This window comes from Hyaena hyaena, unplaced genomic scaffold (genome assembly GCF_003009895.1).
Source record: "Hyaena hyaena isolate Hyena2069 unplaced genomic scaffold, ASM300989v1 scaffold_9, whole genome shotgun sequence".
Taxonomy (NCBI): domain Eukaryota; kingdom Metazoa; phylum Chordata; class Mammalia; order Carnivora; family Hyaenidae; genus Hyaena; species Hyaena hyaena.
In genome coordinates, this window is record NW_024080641.1 from 8,361,621 (window position 1) to 8,379,526 (window position 17,906).

At 54.3% G+C, this 17,906-nt stretch overlaps 2 protein-coding genes across 2 annotated transcripts; both read left to right on the forward strand.

Moving 5' to 3' along the window:
• The first annotated feature begins 126 nt into the window (after positions 1 to 126).
• Positions 127 to 9,131, forward strand: ECH1 (enoyl-CoA hydratase 1). The gene is made up of 10 exons (XM_039247511.1): positions 127 to 221; positions 843 to 1,038; positions 1,184 to 1,272; positions 6,840 to 6,964; positions 7,064 to 7,112; positions 7,301 to 7,365; positions 7,988 to 8,058; positions 8,147 to 8,218; positions 8,495 to 8,645; positions 8,813 to 9,131. Exons 1-10 carry the CDS (start codon positions 182 to 184, stop codon positions 8,915 to 8,917), a joined length of 963 nt encoding a protein of 320 aa, XP_039103442.1. The 5' UTR covers positions 127 to 181; the 3' UTR covers positions 8,918 to 9,131.
• Positions 9,132 to 10,292: 1,161 nt separating this feature from the next.
• Positions 10,293 to 17,706, forward strand: LGALS4 (galectin 4). The gene is given in 11 exon segments (XM_039247523.1): positions 10,293 to 10,873; positions 11,181 to 11,215; positions 11,217 to 11,267; positions 12,638 to 12,842; positions 15,104 to 15,148; positions 15,150 to 15,239; positions 16,381 to 16,419; positions 16,603 to 16,632; positions 16,883 to 16,971; positions 17,093 to 17,258; positions 17,340 to 17,706. Coding segments are annotated over 11 exon segments (942 nt in total). The 5' UTR covers positions 10,293 to 10,828; the 3' UTR covers positions 17,487 to 17,706.
• The last annotated feature ends 200 nt before the right edge of the window (positions 17,707 to 17,906 follow it).

A 17,906-nucleotide genomic window follows, 5' to 3' on the forward strand; every position in this document is an offset into this window, starting at 1 on the left:
ATCGGCGGACTAAGAAAGCGATTTCCGGATGCCCTTAGTAAAGATGGCGGAGAAACTGGCGTCACCGCCAGCCAGGCTGCGTCATCGGTGCCCTCGCCAAACATGGTAGCCTCGTGCACGCCCCCTTGATTTCCTCCAGTCGGTCATTCCCACCAGCAACTCAGAGGCAGAGGCGGCAGAGATGGCGGCTTCTCTCAGATTCCGAGATCTGCTGATGCGGAGTGAGTCACCTCGACCTCCGGGAGTCCCTAGCGCTGTCGTGCTGTCGTAGCCACTGTAGGATGGGGAAGCCTGTCCCGGGTCCCGGTTGGAGCGCTTTAAACACAGGGGAGCACGTGCTCCCAACGAAAAAGCTCCCTAATTTTGTAGGCCTGTGGCTTGCAATTGGGTGACTGACAGCTTAGTGTTCCCAATCTGGGGTCCCTCCTTCCCATGATCAAGGGTCTGAAGTAGTGGACTGGGGCCACTGACAAGTGCACCTAATCTTAAAGGGGTGTGTGTGTGTGTGTGTGTGTGTGTGTGTGTAACTTTATTTTGAGAGAGACAGAGAGTGAGCAGGAGTGAGGTGGCGTGGGGGAGGCAGGGGCGGGGTTGTGCAAGGAGAGAGAGAAAATCCAGTTTGGGGCTCGAATTCATGAATGGTGAGATCATGACCTGAGCCCAACCAAGAGCCTGAGGGTTAACCGACTGAGCCACCCAGGCACCCCTGCCCTTAGATTTCATAGGGGCCTGTGCTCCCCAGTCTAACATCACTGGGATGTAATGTGTCCTCTTTGCCCTTGAAGGAGCTGTGACCCCAACGTGGGCGTCATCAAAGGCTCTTCTTTCCTTTGCATCCCCAGGACTGATGGCTCCCACTCCTCAGGGTCCCAGGCTTTGCCTTCGCCTCATGAGCTCCTCTGCACAAGAAGAGGTCCCCAAAGAAGCCCCAGACCACAGCTACGAGTCCCTCCGAGTGACCGCTGCTCAGAAGCACATTCTGCATGTGCAGTTAAACCGGCCTGAGAAGAGAAATGCCATCAACAAGGCCTGCTGGAGGTAGGGCCTGCAGATCACTGAGGGCTGCCTGCAGGAGGAAGCAAGGGCTGAGGGAGTGGGCAGGGGTGAGGTGTGGGGGTCGGGGGACAAGAGGGCAGGGGAAACCCTCCCAAGACGCAGCCCTTCTCTCCTTGCCCCTCCACAGAGAGATGCTGGAGTGCTTCAACAAGATAGCACAAGACCCTGATTGCCGGGCAGTGGTGATCTCTGGGGCAGGAAAAGTGTTCACTTCAGGTACCCGGTGCTCTCCACCCCGACCCCTGCCAATCTCTCAGTGTTTATTTGGTTTTCTTAATGTGTATTTATTTTTGAGAAAGGCACACACACACAGAACGCCAGTGGGGGAAGGGCAGAGAGAGAGAGGGGGAGACACAATCCAAAGCAGGCTCCAGGCTCCAAGCTGTTGGCACAGAGCTCAACACAGGGCTCGAAGCCATGACCCGTGAGATCATGACCTGAGCCGAAGTCAGACGCTTCATCATCATCGACTTAAGCCACTCAGGTGCCCTGAACGATGCTTCTTAATTAGGGTTTTAACCAGCTTCTAACTTCTACTTTTATCTTTCTTTTTCCTTTAATTTAAAACATTCAAAGCCCAAATTTAGTCCAGCAGAATATGACAGGATGGGTGTTGAAGTCTGATCTTTTTTTTTTTAATGTTTATTTATTCTTGAAAGAGAGACAAAGTATGAGCAGGGGAGGGGCAAGAGAGAGAGGGAGACACAGAATCCAAAGCAGGTTCCAGGCTCTGAGCTACCTGTCTGCACAGAGCCTGATGTGGGGCTCGAACCCATGACCCGTGAGATCATGACCTGAGCCAAAGTCGGACACTTAACCAACTAAGCCATCCAGGTGCCCCTGAAGTCTGATCTTGACCAAGGACCTTAACCTCTCAGTCTCTTGTTGTTTCTTTTAATGTCACTAAAGTGTATTATAATAACATGCTTTCATGTAATTATTCAACACATACAAACTGATTTCCAATTACACGTCTGTTAGAACTTTTAATTGTGCCACAGACCTGTTCTTCAGACCGGATAATTTCCACTGGCCACATTCACCACGACCACATTCATCATGACCTTTGTCATCTCTGTTCTGCTGTGAAGCCCACCCAGTGATCTTGTAAAAAATTTCGGACACTGTAGTTTTCGGTGCTCAAATTTCCATTTGGTTCTTTTTTATATTTGCCATTTCTCCACAGAAGTTTCGTATCTCACTATTTGTCACAAGCACGGTTTTCTTTGTACCTTCGATCATAGTTAGAACCACTGCTTTAAAACTCGCTAAAGTTTATTTATTTATTTTGGGAGAGCAACAGAGAGAGAAGGAGCAGGGGAGGGGCAGAGAGAGAGGGAGAGAGAAAGAATCCCAAGCAGGCCCCGCACTGTCAGCACAGAGCCCCATGCGGGACTCGATCTCACAGACCATGAGATCGTGATCTGAGCCAAAATCAAGAGCTGGCACTTAACTGACCGAGGCACCCAGGTACCTGTTTCCTGATTCCAGCATCCGGGTCACTTTGGGGTCAATCCCTGTCCATTGTCTTTTGTCCTGAACAGCTGGGTCTCATCCTTTTTATCTGCAATTGGGGTAAGTTTGGATTGTATCCTGGATATTGGAATATGGAAAGATGTGGGAACTGTGGATGCTGGAATTCTCGACCTGGCGAGAAGGTCCAGTTTCCTGCGTGAGCGGCCGAGTTGGAATCAGTTTTTAAATCTCTTGTGCCTGAGTGGCTCAGTCGGTTAAGCATCCGACTTCAGCCCAGGTCATGATCTCACAGATTGTGAGTTCGAGCCCCACGTCGGGCTCTGTGCTGACAGCTCGGAGCCTGGAGCCTGCTTCACATTCTGCGTCTCCCTCTCTCTCTGCCCCTCCCCCACTCACACTCTGTCTCTCTCTGAGCTCTGAAGAACTTTCTGGTTCTTCAAGCCCCACTTCCAGCCTCACCTCAGTCTAGAAACTTAAAAAACAGCCAACTCACTTGGTTGCCAGTCCCTTCTTTTAAGTGATAACTTCCTAGGGCGCCTGGGTGGCTCAGTCAGTTGAGTGCCCCGACTCTTGGTCTTGAACTCAGGGTTGTGAGTTCAAGCCTCCACGCTGGGCATGAAGCTGGCTTTAAAATAAAATAAAATAAGATGAAATAAGTGCTAGTGTCTTCCAGCACCTACCCCATGCTGTCGGGGAGTGATTGACGTCTTGTCCACCCGACCCGTGCGGGTAGTTGTCATCTGGGCCCGGGGCCTGGCCCAGTGCTGGGGACCCAGCGGTGACTGAGGCCGCCCTTGCTAACCTTCTACTGCTGTCTCGGTTCTCCTTCCATTCCTTTGTTCAGTCCACAACACACAGTCTGGTACCGGCCCCTCCCTGGGTGCCAGGGACCTAGAAACAGGACACGGCCCCCAGTTCTCACGCCTTGTCCTCCGGGAGCTCATGCTGGAGAAGCGAAAGCTGGGCCTTCGTCTGTAGCTGTTCCAGGCCCAGCACCCTCCTCTTTCAACTCCCGGCCGAGAGCAGCTGTCTGGTTCCACTTTGAACAGCAAGAGCCTCCAGGCCAGAAAGGAGAAACTCGATTTAATTAGTAGTTCCAATGGCAGAAGGGAACCACTAATTAAAAAAAAAAAAAAGAGGGAAGGTAGCACCTGCAGAGTGACATCGTATATATATTAATTAATTCTCCCCGCCACCCTTCGGGACAGAGTTCAATTATCATCCCCATTTTATGTGTGAGGAAACTGAGGCTCAGAGGATGGAAGAAACTTGCCTGGTTCTCACAATGTATGGGAAGTGGCAGAGCTGGTCTGTTTCTTTCTTTCTTTCTTTCTTTCTTTCTTTCTTTCTTTCTTTCTTTCTTTCTTTCTTTCTTTCTTTCTTTCAGAGAGAGAGCGAGCTTGGGTGAGCAAGGGGCGGGGAGAAAGGGAGAGAGAGAGAGAGGGAGAGAGAGTGGAGAGGCAACGAGGGGCTTAGGCTCACGAACCTGAGATCCTGACCTGAGCTGAAGTCAGACGCTTAACCGACTGAGCCCCCCAGGCGCCCTGAGTAGTTCGTACTTCAGAGGGCAGATACCTCATACCACGGTCTGGGGTCCTTTGGTGCAAGGGTTTGGAAAAGCCAGGGTGTGCAGGTCCGGGCGATGCGGGGAAACCAGAAAAGCCAGTGAAAGGAGGTGCCCCAGGGTGCTGAGCTGGGCCTGCTCTGGGACTCAGCGTGGGTTGTGCTGAGTCACCCGGGCTTCACGGGATGGCGCGGAAGCCAGGGGATGGCCAAGTGGAATGACACAGTAATTGTAACCGTGATGCCTTTACACGACAGGCCCGCTGTAAAGTGCTTCTGGGGCTCTATCACCTTTAATTTTTTTTTTTTTTAGGAGAGAGAGAGAGACAGCGTGAGCAGGGGAGGGTCAGAGAGAGAGGGAGTCACAGACTCGGAAACAGGCTCCAGGCTCTGAGCTGGCAGTCAGCATAGAGCCCGACGCGGGGCTCAAACCCACGAACTGCAAGATCATGACCTGAGCAAAAGTCGGACGCCTAACCGACTAAGCCACCCGGGCGCCCCACCATCGCCTTTAATTCTTATGTCCATCCGCTCTCAGGAGGGTGTTCCCCTCATTTGATTCAGGAGAAACCCGAGGCCCAGAGGATGAAGTGGCCTGGCTGAGGTCACACGAGGGGGAGGGGGTCCCGTCTTACACATATTGAACACGCACAAACTTAGTCCTGCCCTTAGCCGAAGAACTGTCTCAGGTCTCGCTTATTTCAACCAGCTGCAGAGGCAGCAAAGGCCCAGAGGCTGGAGGGTGTGGCCAAATGTGGGAAGGGATTTTCTGGTTTGTCAGATAGCTTTGTTCAGAGGCAAAAAGCATGAGAAGGATGAACCCCAGGAAGAAGACAGTGAAAGATGATTCTGCTCAGGACCATCTTGCGGCAAGGCCTCACTCAGAGAAAAAGGCAAAGTTTGCCCCCTGGCCTGTGAGGCCCTGTACTGTCTTGCCCCATAAATATCTCCAACCTTGGCTCCTCCCCCTTTCCCCTTCACTCACGACACTGCAGTGATAGCGACCTCCCCCATGCTCTTCATACAGACCATTCCTGCCACAGGGCCTTTGCACTGGCCCCTTCTGACATTTGGAGCTCCCTGATCCCAGCTAGGCCCATAGCTTCCTCCCTCTCCTTCCTCAGATCTTTACTCAGAAGTCACTTTTCCAACAAGAGGGTCCATGACCACCCCATTTAATACTGTAAGAGCCCTCACTACGCGCACATGCACACACACACACACACACACACACTCCATTCCACTTCCCTGCTGTAATTTCTTTTTAGCACTTAACCACCACCCAACAAAATGTATTTTCTTATGCGTTTGTCTTCCCCACGGAAGGGCAGCTCAGCGAGGGCAAGGACTGTAGTCCCTACTGTTCACTTACTGAATCCCTCTGGGGCCCTTGGCTCCGTTTAGGAGCTGGGGATGTGGGAGTGGACAGGAAGACAAAACCCCTAGCATTCACATCCTGGAAAAGGAGAGAGGCCCTCGCTGAAATAAGCACATGATTATATGATAACAAGAGGGTAGTGTAGGAGATAAGACAGAAAGGAGATGGAGGCTGGTGGGGCTGCTATTTACCCCACGTGGCCGGAAGTGGGCCTCTCTGAGATGACTTTCGAGCTGTGGCCTGGACAGAATGATGGAGTCAGTCGTCGTCGTCTTCTTCTTCTTCTTCTTTTTTAAGTGTATTTATTTAGAGAGAGAGAGAAGCAGGGACAGAGAGAGAGGGAGAGAGAGAATCCCAGGCAGGGTCTGCGCTGTCAGTGTGGAGCCCGACACGGGGCTTGAACTCACGAACCATGAGATCATGACCTGAGCTGAAACCAAGAGTCGGACGCTTAACCAACTGAGCCACCCAGGCGCCCCTGGAGTCAGTCTCCTGGCCATTATAGGAGGAGAGTTTGTTGTAGGCAGAGAGAGCCCATAGATAACAAAAAATTAAGAAAATAAATTTACAAAGCCCTGGGAAGGGCCGGTGTTGTTGGAACAATGGTTGGGGGCCTGTGTGCCCAAAGGAATGGGCTAGAAACAGTGTTCAGGAGGGTTGAGAAGGTCCTGGCACATACCTGGTATTTTCTTCTAAGTATGTGGGATGGGAGGGAAGAAGGGAAGGGCCCCTGACCTGCTCTCCCGGCTGCGCGTAGGGCACGGTCAGGGCAGGCATGGGCACAGGGAGAGCAGGAGAAAGTATTTTAGCCAAAGGAGAGGTCACAAGGAATGATTAGTGGAGCAAAGGTTAGATTCGGGATCGGCTTGCGATTGGAGCCACAAATATTTGCTCCATCTGGAGTCTTCTGTCGGAGGGAACATTCCCACTCTTGACTCCTGCCAAAACTCTCGTGTCCTGTGCCATCTGGCATAGTGGTAAGAAGCATGACCTCCGGAGCCAGTGCATGGTCCCCGGCTTAACATTCCAGGGCCATTACTCACACGCCAGTGTGACCTTGGGCAAGGGACTTCAGTGTCCTGTGCCTCAGTTTCCTCCCAGTAAACTTGGCGATAGTAATAGGAGCCACCTCATAGGGTCACTGTGAGGACAAAGTGAGTCATGGCCCAGAAAATGTCAGCTTTTCTTTATTTCACACCCCATATGCGATCCCTGGCAAAGTCCTGTGTGAGCGGCTTTCTCAAAACACTGGTGGTGGTTTGGGGGTTCACATCTGCCGAATCTGAGTTCTCTAGTTGGGGCAGTGGATTGGGCGGGGGGGGGGTCTGGGGGGGGTTACCTGAGCTTCCTCGTGCCTCCCCACCAGGCATCGACCTCATGGACATGGCTTCGGACATCCTTCAGCCCCAAGGAGATGACGTGGCCCGCATCAGCTGGCAGCTCCGTAGCCTCATCTGCAGATACCAAGAGACCTTCAGTGTCATCGAGAAGGTGCTCTGCAGGGCGGGCAGGTTACCACCCCCCACCCCGTCCACCTCTTCTAGACCGGCCCTAAGCCCGCCCCCCCCCCCCACCCCGGCTCTCTTGCAGTGCCCTAAGCCGGTGATCGCCGCAGTCCACGGTGCCTGTATTGGTGCAGGTGAGTGGGCAGACACCCACGGCACATCTGGGCACTCATGCGGGTCGGGTGCCTATTGGCTGCCTCAGCCAGTGACCACCAGCCTCAGATAGTTGCTCTCTCAACTCGGTCCTGGGGTAGGAGCCCGCCACCTGGAAGGAGGGGTTGGTCCTTGTGGTTGCTTAATGCCCCTGGCCTCCACCTCGCAGGCGTGGACCTCATCACTGCTTGTGACATCCGGTACTGTGCCCAGGATGCTTTCTTCCAGGTGAAGGTGAGCCATCCTCCCGTGTTCTTGGGTCCTGCTTAGAGCTGGGCAGGGAGTGGCTGGGTGGGGCCAGAGCAACAACAGGGCAGGCTAAGGGAGTGGGCGCAGAGGAGGAGGAAGAAGGGAGGGCTTGGAGTGAGCCCGGAGGGCTTCGTGGAAGTGTTGATCAGAATTGCACCTTAAGAAGTAACACTTTGGCCACGAAGGAAGTCAAGGGGAGGCCATGCAGTCTACATGGGGTTAGGGGTGAGTAGAGGTACGGGGGTGGGGATGCGGCTGGGGTTGCTGCTGGGATCAGTCCTGGAGAGGAGGCAGACAGGATGGAGCTGTAGAGGCAGGAAGGGGGTCAGATGGGCAGAGTTTGAGGGCTTCCCTCTGGAGATAAGACATGGCCCACCCTAAGGAGTTGGGAGGGCAGAGGAATTGGGAAGTGGGCTGTATTCTAGAAGGAAGTTACCTGGGTGAAAGCACGTGGATGGCAATTAAATGGAGTGGGAGTGGGGAGGGGGCAGTCTCTGAGGTGGGTGTGGAATGAGGCTCTGCAGTAAATGGGGAATTTCATGGGCACTGCGGTTTCACAGTGGGGGACAGTATGGGGCACAAGCACTGATACGATGGCCTACCCCAGGAGGTGGACATAGGTTTGGCAGCAGATGTGGGAACGCTGCAGCGGCTGCCCAAGGTCATCGGAAACCAGAGGTGAGCGGAGAAGCCGAGGGAGGGCACCACGGGCATCTCCCGGGCCCGGGGTGAGTGCCGTCCCCTGACAGGCCCTGCTTTCTCGCAGCCTGGTCAGCGAGCTGGCCCTCACTTCCCGCAAGATGATGGCTGATGAGGCCCTGGACAGTGGGCTGGTCAGGTAGGGGCCGAGGCCTCGGCTGGTTGAAGGCTCAGGTGCAATCTGGGCGAGGCTCTGGGGTCCCCGGGTTATCTTCACGGATTCCACATGGCTTCCTGTCTCTGGGTGGTCACTTCTTTATTCTGGTGTCCGGTGCCCTGCTCTGATTCGTCTATGTCACTGGGCGGTTTTCCGATTTCCACAGTGGTTGGTCAATTCCTCATCCATGGGGACTCTGCAGAACTCCCCCTCCCCAACCACCCACACACCCCCATTACGGATTCCCTTCATCCGCAGTCGGGTGTTCCCAAACAAGGAGGACGTGCTCGAGGCGGCCTTCACCCTGGCGGCAGAGATTTCCACCAAGAGCCCTGTGGCAGCGCAGAGCACCAAAATCAACCTGATCTACTCCCGCAACCATTCCGTGCCTGAGAGTCTCAACTACATGGTAAGGATTTCTGTTCAACCAATCACAGCCCTTCTCTGATCCCAGAGCGGCCAATCAGGGCCTCTGCAAACAGGCCTTGTCCTCTGATTGGTGCGCTGCCTCTTCCCTGTTTTTCATTGGCCCAACTCCAATCCTCCCTCCCATTGTGCTCCACCCTCTTCATCCAGGCCACGTGGAACATGAGCATGCTACAAACCGAGGACATCGTTAAGTCTGTCCAGGCTGCGATGGAGAAGAAGGACCTGAAGAGCGTGAACTTCTCCAAGCTCTGAGAGCCCCCCAGGACCAGGCTCAGGCCCTGGCCTGGGGGTCTGGCCTTGTCCCCTTGCCCCACCCCGTGCCGTTTCCTCATCCACAGAGAATTAGGATGAGCGAAGCCGGTCGCCTCCGTGCCTTCATGCCTGATCTCCCAATTTGTTGCTACGACACTGATTTCCTCGTGCCCAGGGCCTCGTCTTCACCCAAACAGTAAAGCAGCTTAATGAACCTGGTGTCCTTATTGGAAAGAGGCGAGGCAGCAAGGAGCCAAGAAGCGCCTGCCCCCACGGGCCTCAGCTGGGCGGAATGTTGGGGGCGGAGATTTGGCCAATGGGAATGGGAGCCACGCGGGCGATGCCCATTCGGAGCTGGCGATGGGCAGCCCAGGGCAAATAGGAAGTCTGGCAGGGGCGGGTCAAGCAAAAGTCACGTGCCTTCCGCCCGGAAAGGCCCCAGATGGTGTCCCTGTCTGCTCTAGGCTCCAGAGCGGTGTTCGCCCTGCCTGGCACCCACTCACTGCATAGCGTAGTGGGATCCGACGCCGGAGTCTGGCTGGAGTTCTGTTGCTACCCAGTCTTGGCCCAACTGCCTCAGTTTCGTTAAGCTTCAGGTTTTCGTGTCCATTAGATAAACCCAACCTCCCGGGTTTAGGTTTGGAATGCGTGCAAGAGGCCAAGGATTAATTTAATGCCTTCTATATGCCAAGTCCTATTCTGAGCGTTTATTCACCGCGTGAGTCCTTTCAAGGCTTCTGTGAAGTCAATACTACTAATATCCCCATTTTACAGATGGGCAAATGGGGAAATTGAAGTTAACGCCAAACTGATGCAAGACCAAACAGCCAGGAAGTGGCCAGGGCAAGATTTGAACCCAGAGCCTTTGGCTCCAGAAGTCGTGATCTAAGCCACTATCTATGCAGCCTAGAGCACCTGGGTGGCTCAGTCGGTTAGGCAGGGGACTTCAGCTCTTGTGATCTGTGAGTTTGAGCCCTGCGACTGGCTCTGTGCTGACAGCTCAGAGCTTGGAGGTTGCTTGTGATCCTGTGTCTTCCTTTCTCTGTGCCCCTCCCCCCCTCGTGCTCTGTCTCTCAAAAATGAGTAAACGCTAAAAAATAAAAACAAAGTTATATGGCATTGGACTGTCAGGCATGCGGTGGGCATGCAAATAAACGTAGGTGCTCCCTGGGGCGCCTGGGTGGCTTAGTCGGTTAAGCGTCCGACTTTCGCTTAGGTCATGATCCCGCGGTTCGTGGGTTCGAGCCCCGCGTCGGGCTCTGTGCTGACTGCCAGCTCGGAGCCTGGAGCCTGTTTCCGTCTGTGACTCCCTCTCTCTCTGGCCCTCCCCTGCTCACGCTGTCTCTCTCTCTCTCTCTCTCTCCTAGAAATAGATAAAACATTTAAAAAAAAAAACAAAACGTAGGTGCTCCCACAGTTCCTCCGAGTTTCCAGAGCGCCTAGTTCCTTCCTGCTCCCACTCACCCCCGTTGCCCATCTGTCATGGGCCACACCTGCAGCCTTGCCCTGCCCACCCCTCCTGAACTGTCCCTCTCTCTGCTAACAAAGGTCTGGCCAGGCTTTTATTGACTGTGATAAAGCCCTGGCAGGGCTGAAGTTCACTACACTTCCTCTTTGCGAACGGGCCTGAAGGAGGCGGCTCTGACCTAAGTGCCCCTGGCCTGACCCAGATGATCTGGGTTCTGGCTGGTTACCAGTGAGACTGGTAAGAGGAGGGACACAAGGGGGCGCCCTAGAAAAAGACAGGAGCGTGGGGTGCCCAGAAGAGGGGCCCTGTGGACCCTGCCCTGCCAGCCCCTCCCCTATCTCAGGAATAAGAGCCACCCCCCTCCTGCCCACTGCCACCATTCCCCACTTCTGTGCCTCTTCTCACCGGACGACGACGACGGGCCACCAGCCCAGCCTCTCAAGATGGCCTATGTTCCTGCTCCCGGATACCAGCCCACCTACAACCCGGTGAGATAGGGGCCCAGGCCCTAACTGCGGGCCCCCGGCCTAGTTTCACCCTGAACCCCGCACACCAACTTCCTCTCACCCTGATTCCTCAGAGGCACCCCTTCCCCACCACCACCACCCCCGAGTCTGATTTACCCGACACAGCCTGGGACTTGATTTACTCCCACCCTGACACTCAGGCTATTTATGTCCATACCTGACTCTTGGCTCGCCTCACCTTCATGCGGATGAAGGACACCCCTAGTGTCCTAATGGGGGGGGGGGGCTTCTCGATGAGGAGTAAGGGCTCACCGGGCCCCTTCCACAGACTCTGCCCTACAATAAGCCCATCCCCGGCGGACTCTGTCGGAATGTCTGTTTACATCCAAGGAGTGGCTAGTGAGCACATGAAGAGGTAAGTAAGGCACTCCCCTGCGCCAGGCTAGGCCAGGAGAGGGGGAAACGGGGCTTCCACTCTCCTGCAGAAGGCCTTCCCCCTCCCCCACCTGCTTGGGAAGGGGGGCTCTGTGCCACTGCCCCCGATGGCCAAAGGTCAGCCCTAGCCTGGGACGTCCAGGACTTGGTGACCAGGAGCAGGGAGCCTGGGGGCTGCGGGGAGGGGGGAGGGGGCCGGGAGTCTCACTAAGAGAGGCGGCTCTGGAGCTGGGATGCTGGACTGGAACTGATGGGTGTGATGGCATGAACTCAGATCACAGGCTCAGAGCCCGGCCAGCTCTGTCACTGGCCAACTGTGCAACCCCGGAAAGCCACCACGCCTCTCTGTGCTTTAGATTCCCGTCTGTAAAATGGGATTGTTTTGAGGATTCCATGTGTAACACTGGAAAGTAAGCAGTAAAATAAGTCTTAGCATTTTTTATAGGGCCCTAAAATGGTGATAAAAAATTGACCTGACCTGAAGGCACGGTTGGTTTTTTTTACTCATTGGTTTTTTCGTCATTGAGTGCCCGCTGTGTGCCTACGCACTGGGGAGAGAGCAGTCGACGGGACCAAGATCTCTGCCCACGCGGAGCTGACATCCTAGTAGAGAGGAGAGATGAAAGATAAAAATCAAATATGCAGGGGCCAGTGGTAATAAGTGCTAAGCACAGAAACAGGGAAAGGAGATGGGGAATGGATGTAGAGGAGGGAGGACTGTGGCACTGTCCCTTTAAATAGGGTGGTAGGGAGGGAACACTTCAGCAAAGACCCAAAGAAGGGGCAGGAGGGAGCCTGGGAGTATAGGTGTAGAAAGAACAGCCAGTGCAAAGGCCCTGAGGCCGGTGTTTGTGCCCAGTTAGAATAACTTCAGGGATGCTGGCCTGAGGGAAGGTGTGGGTCCCGCTCTGACTTGCCTCTTCAGAGGTCCCCCTGGCTGGAATGGCCTGCGGGGCAGGGAGGGAGCAGAGAGACAGGTTCCTAGGATAGTGCCTGGCCCTTGGAAACGCAGGCGTCCCAGCTATAATCTTATTTAAAGTGGGGAGGGGCTGGGGGGCGGTGGTCTGGTTAAGGAAAGGGAGTGAGCGAATGCGTGGCAGCCTTCCTGGACTTCAGGGGCACTACTTTCCCTTCCTCTCTGGGGTCAACAGTGCCCAAGTGTGCTGCCTCCTGATGTTTTTTTCCCCCAACCCCTCCTCCCGCCCAGTCAGGGATGTGACCAGTCAGGGATGTGAGAACGGGGTAGGTGTGAACCGGCTTCCAGGAGGAGGTCCGGGTTCGCAGGAGGGGGTGGGGAGCGGGGGGGGGGGGGGGGGGGGGGGGGGGGAACAGCCCTTCCTGTTCCACCAGGTTCTCGGTGAACTTAGTGGCGGGGCAGCACGCGGGGGCGGACATTGCCTTCCACTTCAATCCCCGCTTCGATGGCTGGGACAAGGTGGTTTTCAACTCGATGCAAGGCGGCAGGTGGGGCAGCGAGGAGAAGAAAAGAAGCGTGCCCTTCCGCAAGGGCACCGCATTTGAGCTGGTGATCATGGTCCTGGCGGAGCACTACAAGGTCAGAGCTTGGGGGCGGGGCCTCCCCATGGTGGCGCCCCTCCCCCTTCCCTCCTCCTACCGGCCTCTCCCTCCTTCTCCACCTTCCTTCCTCCCCTGCTTCCTCTTTCCATCTGTGCCTCCTCCTCCTCCCCCCTCCACCCCCTTCCTTCTTGCCCCTCCCTCTTATTTCCCTTCTCCTCCCCCCTCTCTCCTCCCCCCTTCCCTCTCCCTCCACCTTTCCTACCTCACTTTTTTCTTTTCCTTCTTCCCTGCCTATTAAGCGTTTTTTCTCTTAAACAATTTTTTTTTCTCCCATGTGTCTCATTCCGATTCCTCCACCGTGGACGTCCTTGTCATGTTTAATGTATGTCACCTTGTCCCCTGCATTCTTGCAAAATGTGTATTCTGGCTCTTTCTTCTGGAGAACTTGGAACACACAAAAGGAGCGCTGGGTGCAGTGACACCCCCCCCCCTTGGTCAGCTCCAGTGGCTGTGAGCTCGAAGCCCCTGGTTTTCATCCTTCCCTGACACCTCCCCTCTCATGGGATTTAAAAGCAAATCCCAGATATAATTTCATTCATAAATATTTCAGTTTTTAAGAGCATAGTTCCAAGGCCACTAATTACCACAGCTGAAACACTTTCTTCCTGGGGCCTCACATCAGCCAGCCCTCCGGTTAACTCATAAATACCTTAACGTGTGTTGTTGTTTTAAAGTTTATTTTGAGAGAGAGAGAGAGAGAGAGAGCATGAGAGCAAGAGCTCAAGCAGAGGAGGGACAAAGAGAGACGGATAGAGAGAGAATCCTGAGCAAGCTCTGCACTGTCAGCACGGAGCCCGACACAGGGCTCAAACCCACCAACTGTAAGATCATGACCTGAGGGTTTTTTGCACTTAATCTGAGTCAGCCTCCGGATAAGGCCCACACGCTGTGACTGATTACTATTATGCAAGTATTTTTTAAAGTTTATTTTATTTATTTATTTATTTAAATGTTTTATTTATTTCTGAGAGAGAGAGAGAGGCAGCGTGAGCAGGGGAGGGTCAGAGAGAGAAGGAGACACAGAATCTGAAACAGGCTCCAGGCTCAAGCTAGGCATCAGCACAGAGCCCGACGCGGGGCTTGAACCCATGAACTGGGAGATCATGACGTGCCGAAGTCGGATGTTTAACCGACTGAGTCACCCAGGCGCCCCATATTTTATTTTATTTTTGAGAGACAGAGAAAGAGCAAGAGTGTGAGAGTGAGTGGGGGAGGGGCAGAGAGAGAGAGAGGGAGACCAGAGAATCCAAAGCAGCCTCTGAGCTGTCAACACAGAGCCCGATGTGGAGCTCGAACCCACTAACCAAACCGTGAGATCATGACCCACGCTGAAGTTGGACACTTAACCACCTGGGCCACCCAGGCACCCCATGCAAGTATTTTTAAATTTTATTTTTTTTACCTTATTAAAAATTTTTAAAAGTTTATTTATATTTGTTTTATTTATTTCTGAGAGAGAGAGACAGAGTGAGCAGGGGAGGGTCAGAGAAAGAGAGAGACACAGAATCTGAAACAGGCTCCAGGCTCTGAGCTAGCAGTCAGCACAGAGCCCGACGTGGGGCTCGAACCCACGAACCGCGAGATCATGACATGAGCCAAAGTCAGACGCTTAACCGACTGAGCCACCCAGGCGCCCTGAGAGTCTTTTTGTAAATGTGTTACTGAAGTGTACAACAGAGCTCACTGGATTTTCACCAAGAGAACACCCCAGCATCCAAGTCCAGAAATAAAACTGCTTCGGAGCTGGCTGTCAGCCCCGTGCCCACAGCTTAGCGCTGTAAATAGAACCGTGATGACATAAAGGACACTGAGGTATGATAACAAGGCTCTACACAGGATTTCCACCATGCCTTTGACATGCCTGGCTGGGTTTTTACTATTCCCAACAATCCCTGAGTGAGCCTCCACTTCACAGATGGGGAAACAAAGGCTCAGAGAGGTGAAGTGACTTCCCCCAGGTCAGACAGTCAACATGCCGGAGGGGGACTCAGGCCCAACTCCTTTGGCACCGAAACCAAACCTCAGGCTCGATTCTCTCGTGCTCACCATCCTGACTAAATCCTGCGCTCTCGCCCATCCACCTGTCTCTCCCCCAACCGTTGACCCTGGCTCGACCTCTGACCTGTAGACTCCAAGAATCCTCACTCTGTGGCTATCCCAGCTCATCTCCAAGACTTGTCCCCAAGTTAAAAAGATCTCTGTCCCCTACTTCCTGTTTCTGCCTTCCCAAGGTCACAGGTGCCGACCCATAGAAATCCCTTCTATGAGTTCGGGCACCGGCTGCCCCCTACAGATGGTCACCCACCTGCAAGTGGATGGGGACCTGGAGCTTCAATCCATCAATTTCATTGGCGGCAACCCCCCGCCAAGCCAGGTGCGTGGCGTCCCTTCTCTTAGGTGCCCATTTCCTTCCTTAATTCGTTCCCTGCCTCCTTTCTTTCCTGGGCACCTGCCCTGGGCCAGGCTCTTCACTGGCCGAGCTACAAACTCGGAGGCCGCCAAGACAGCCCGCTGGGAAGACAGACATTCCACCAGACGGTGCTGGCTCCGAGCGGTCAAGCCTAGGATGGGAGACGGGAGGTTTAGGGAGTCCAGGGGCAGGGCTTCTGGGAGGAGGAGGAAGTCCGTAAGCTGAGTCAAGAAGCAAAGATAAGGAGGAACAAAAGCCACGGGGATGGCAGGCAAGTTCATGAGAAGTTGCCCAACACTGCTGTCACCAGAGAAACTGACCTCAAGTCACAATGAGCTACCGCCACACGCCCAGGGGAAGAGCTAACAAGAGAAAGGCACGCAATACCGATCACTGGAGAGGCTGGGGAGCTGGCCGACACTCCCCTGGGAATGACTGGGAAGTTCTCTGCAAGCTGAGCAGAGACACACCCCATGACCTAGAAACCCCGTTCCCAGGTCCACAGGGAAGAAACGGCCGCCCAAACACCCCCATAGCAGCCCAAACTCCAGACGCCAGCTGTGTCCTTCGGCTGAGGGTTCTACCCTCCCCCAGCCTGTAAGCGCCCGCCCCCCCACCACCTCTGCGGGGAAAGTGCTCTGATGCTCATCGGGCCCATTTTACAGATGGGGGAACAGAGGCACAGAGACAGGAGGAAGCAGGATAAGGAAGGGAGCGAGAGTAGAATTTACCAGGCTTGCCCTAAAGAGGTGGAGTGTCACTGCGCTCTGAAGAGCCCTAAACATGGCGAGTTCCTCTCCATGAATGAGCCACCTGGGTGCCACTCTTTGACCCCAGAGTTGTCTTGGACCGCGGTGGTGGGGCTGCCCTGGACAGGCCTCCTTGACACCCCCCCGGGCCCTAGTTTGGGGTCTTCCCTCATTGCTTCCCACACACATTGCCTTTGTGCCTACGGACGTCCGTGGGTATGCCGGCACACCCACTACCTGTTGATGGGTCATGGATTTCTCCTTGTGGGGGGGGCTTGGTGGCCTGAGGAGGTCTTGGGGCAGCCACAGGACCCCCAGCCCCCCTCACCCTTTCTGCCTTCCATTCATCTGTGTAGCGTCCTGGACACACCCACCAACAGCCAAGTAACCTGCCTGTAAGTGGGAGGGGTGTGTGGCCATTTTGGGGGCGAGGGGTGGTGAGAAGCGGGAGGGGGTCAAAGAGGTGGGCCCCCCAGTTGTACTAATCCAACACCCAGAGATATGCCTGCATAGAGTTGGCGTGCCATAAATATTTGTCAGATATTACAGAATCATATCTCTCCTTCCTCACTCCACAGACCATGGAGGGACCCCCAATCTTCAACCCGGTAAAGTGTCCTGTGGGCATTTAGGGCTTGGCGGCAGGGAGTCGGCAGGGATGTAGGAGCTGGGGGTGGGTAAGGGGCTCTGTGAGGGTGGGAAATAGAGTGGGGAGAGGGTGTCGGGGTGGCCAGAGTCGGGAGGGGATGGGAGTTGGGGACATTTCCTAGGAGGGGGCAGCCATCTCTGAAAATGTGTCCCTGCCTCTGGTGTCTGGTGATCTGAGAGGTGATGGGACCCCCATGTCCTTTCCCACAGCCTGTGCCATTTAGGAAGATCTTGCAAGGGGGGCTTACAGCCCGAAGAACTGTCGTACTCCAGGGCTTCATACCCCACACAGGCAAGAGGTACACGGTCAGCCCCCTCCCTCCTTCAGAGCCAGGAGTCTGGGCCCCGGCCGCCTCCTCCCCTGGAGACCCAGGCACTGGCCCCTGTCTCATTCCCACCTCCTTCCCTCTCTGCCTTCAGCTTTGCAATCAACTTCGTCATGGGATCCACAGGGGACCTGGCTCTGCACATTAACTCCCGTCTGACCGAGGATGTCGTGGTTCGGAACAGCTTCCTGAATGGTTCGTGGGGATCCGAGGAGAAGAAGATCACCTACAACCCGTTTGGTCCTGGAAAATTCTTTGATGTGAGTCTGGGGTCTCTTTCGCCCCCTTCCCTCCAAACCCTCTGTCCTGGCCCTAGCCTCAAGCCTGCCCTCCCCCGGCAGCTGTCCATCCGCTGTGGCATAGATCGCTTCAAGGTTTACGCCAATGGCCAGCACCTCTTTGACTATTCCCATCGCGTATCGGCCTTCCAGAATGTGGACGTGCTGGAGATCCAGGGTGATATCAACTTGTCCTATGTCCAAGTTTGATCTATTCCCAGGGCCATAACTCTTGGGGACACAGAGAGAAAGATCCCACAGGACTCTCTTCTAAGCCCTTAATAAAATGTTTGAGGGTATCTCATGAATGTCCGAAACGCCATTCACCTCCCTCACCGTTCCTTCCTTCGTTCAATCATACTATCCATTGAGCCACCTCATCACCTGTCCACCCATCTTCCCATCACAATAAATCTAGGAATATTCCAGACACAGATTGTGGGCTTTAAGTGTATCAACTCATTTTCTCCTCACAAAAACACCAGGAGGTAGGAACTATTATTATCATACTTCTGGAAAAGATGAGGAAACAGGCAAATTAAAATAAAGCAAATTGCCCAAGGTCACACAGCCACAAATGGCAGAATGAGGATTTAAATCAAGGTGGTTTGGCTACACACTTAGTCACTG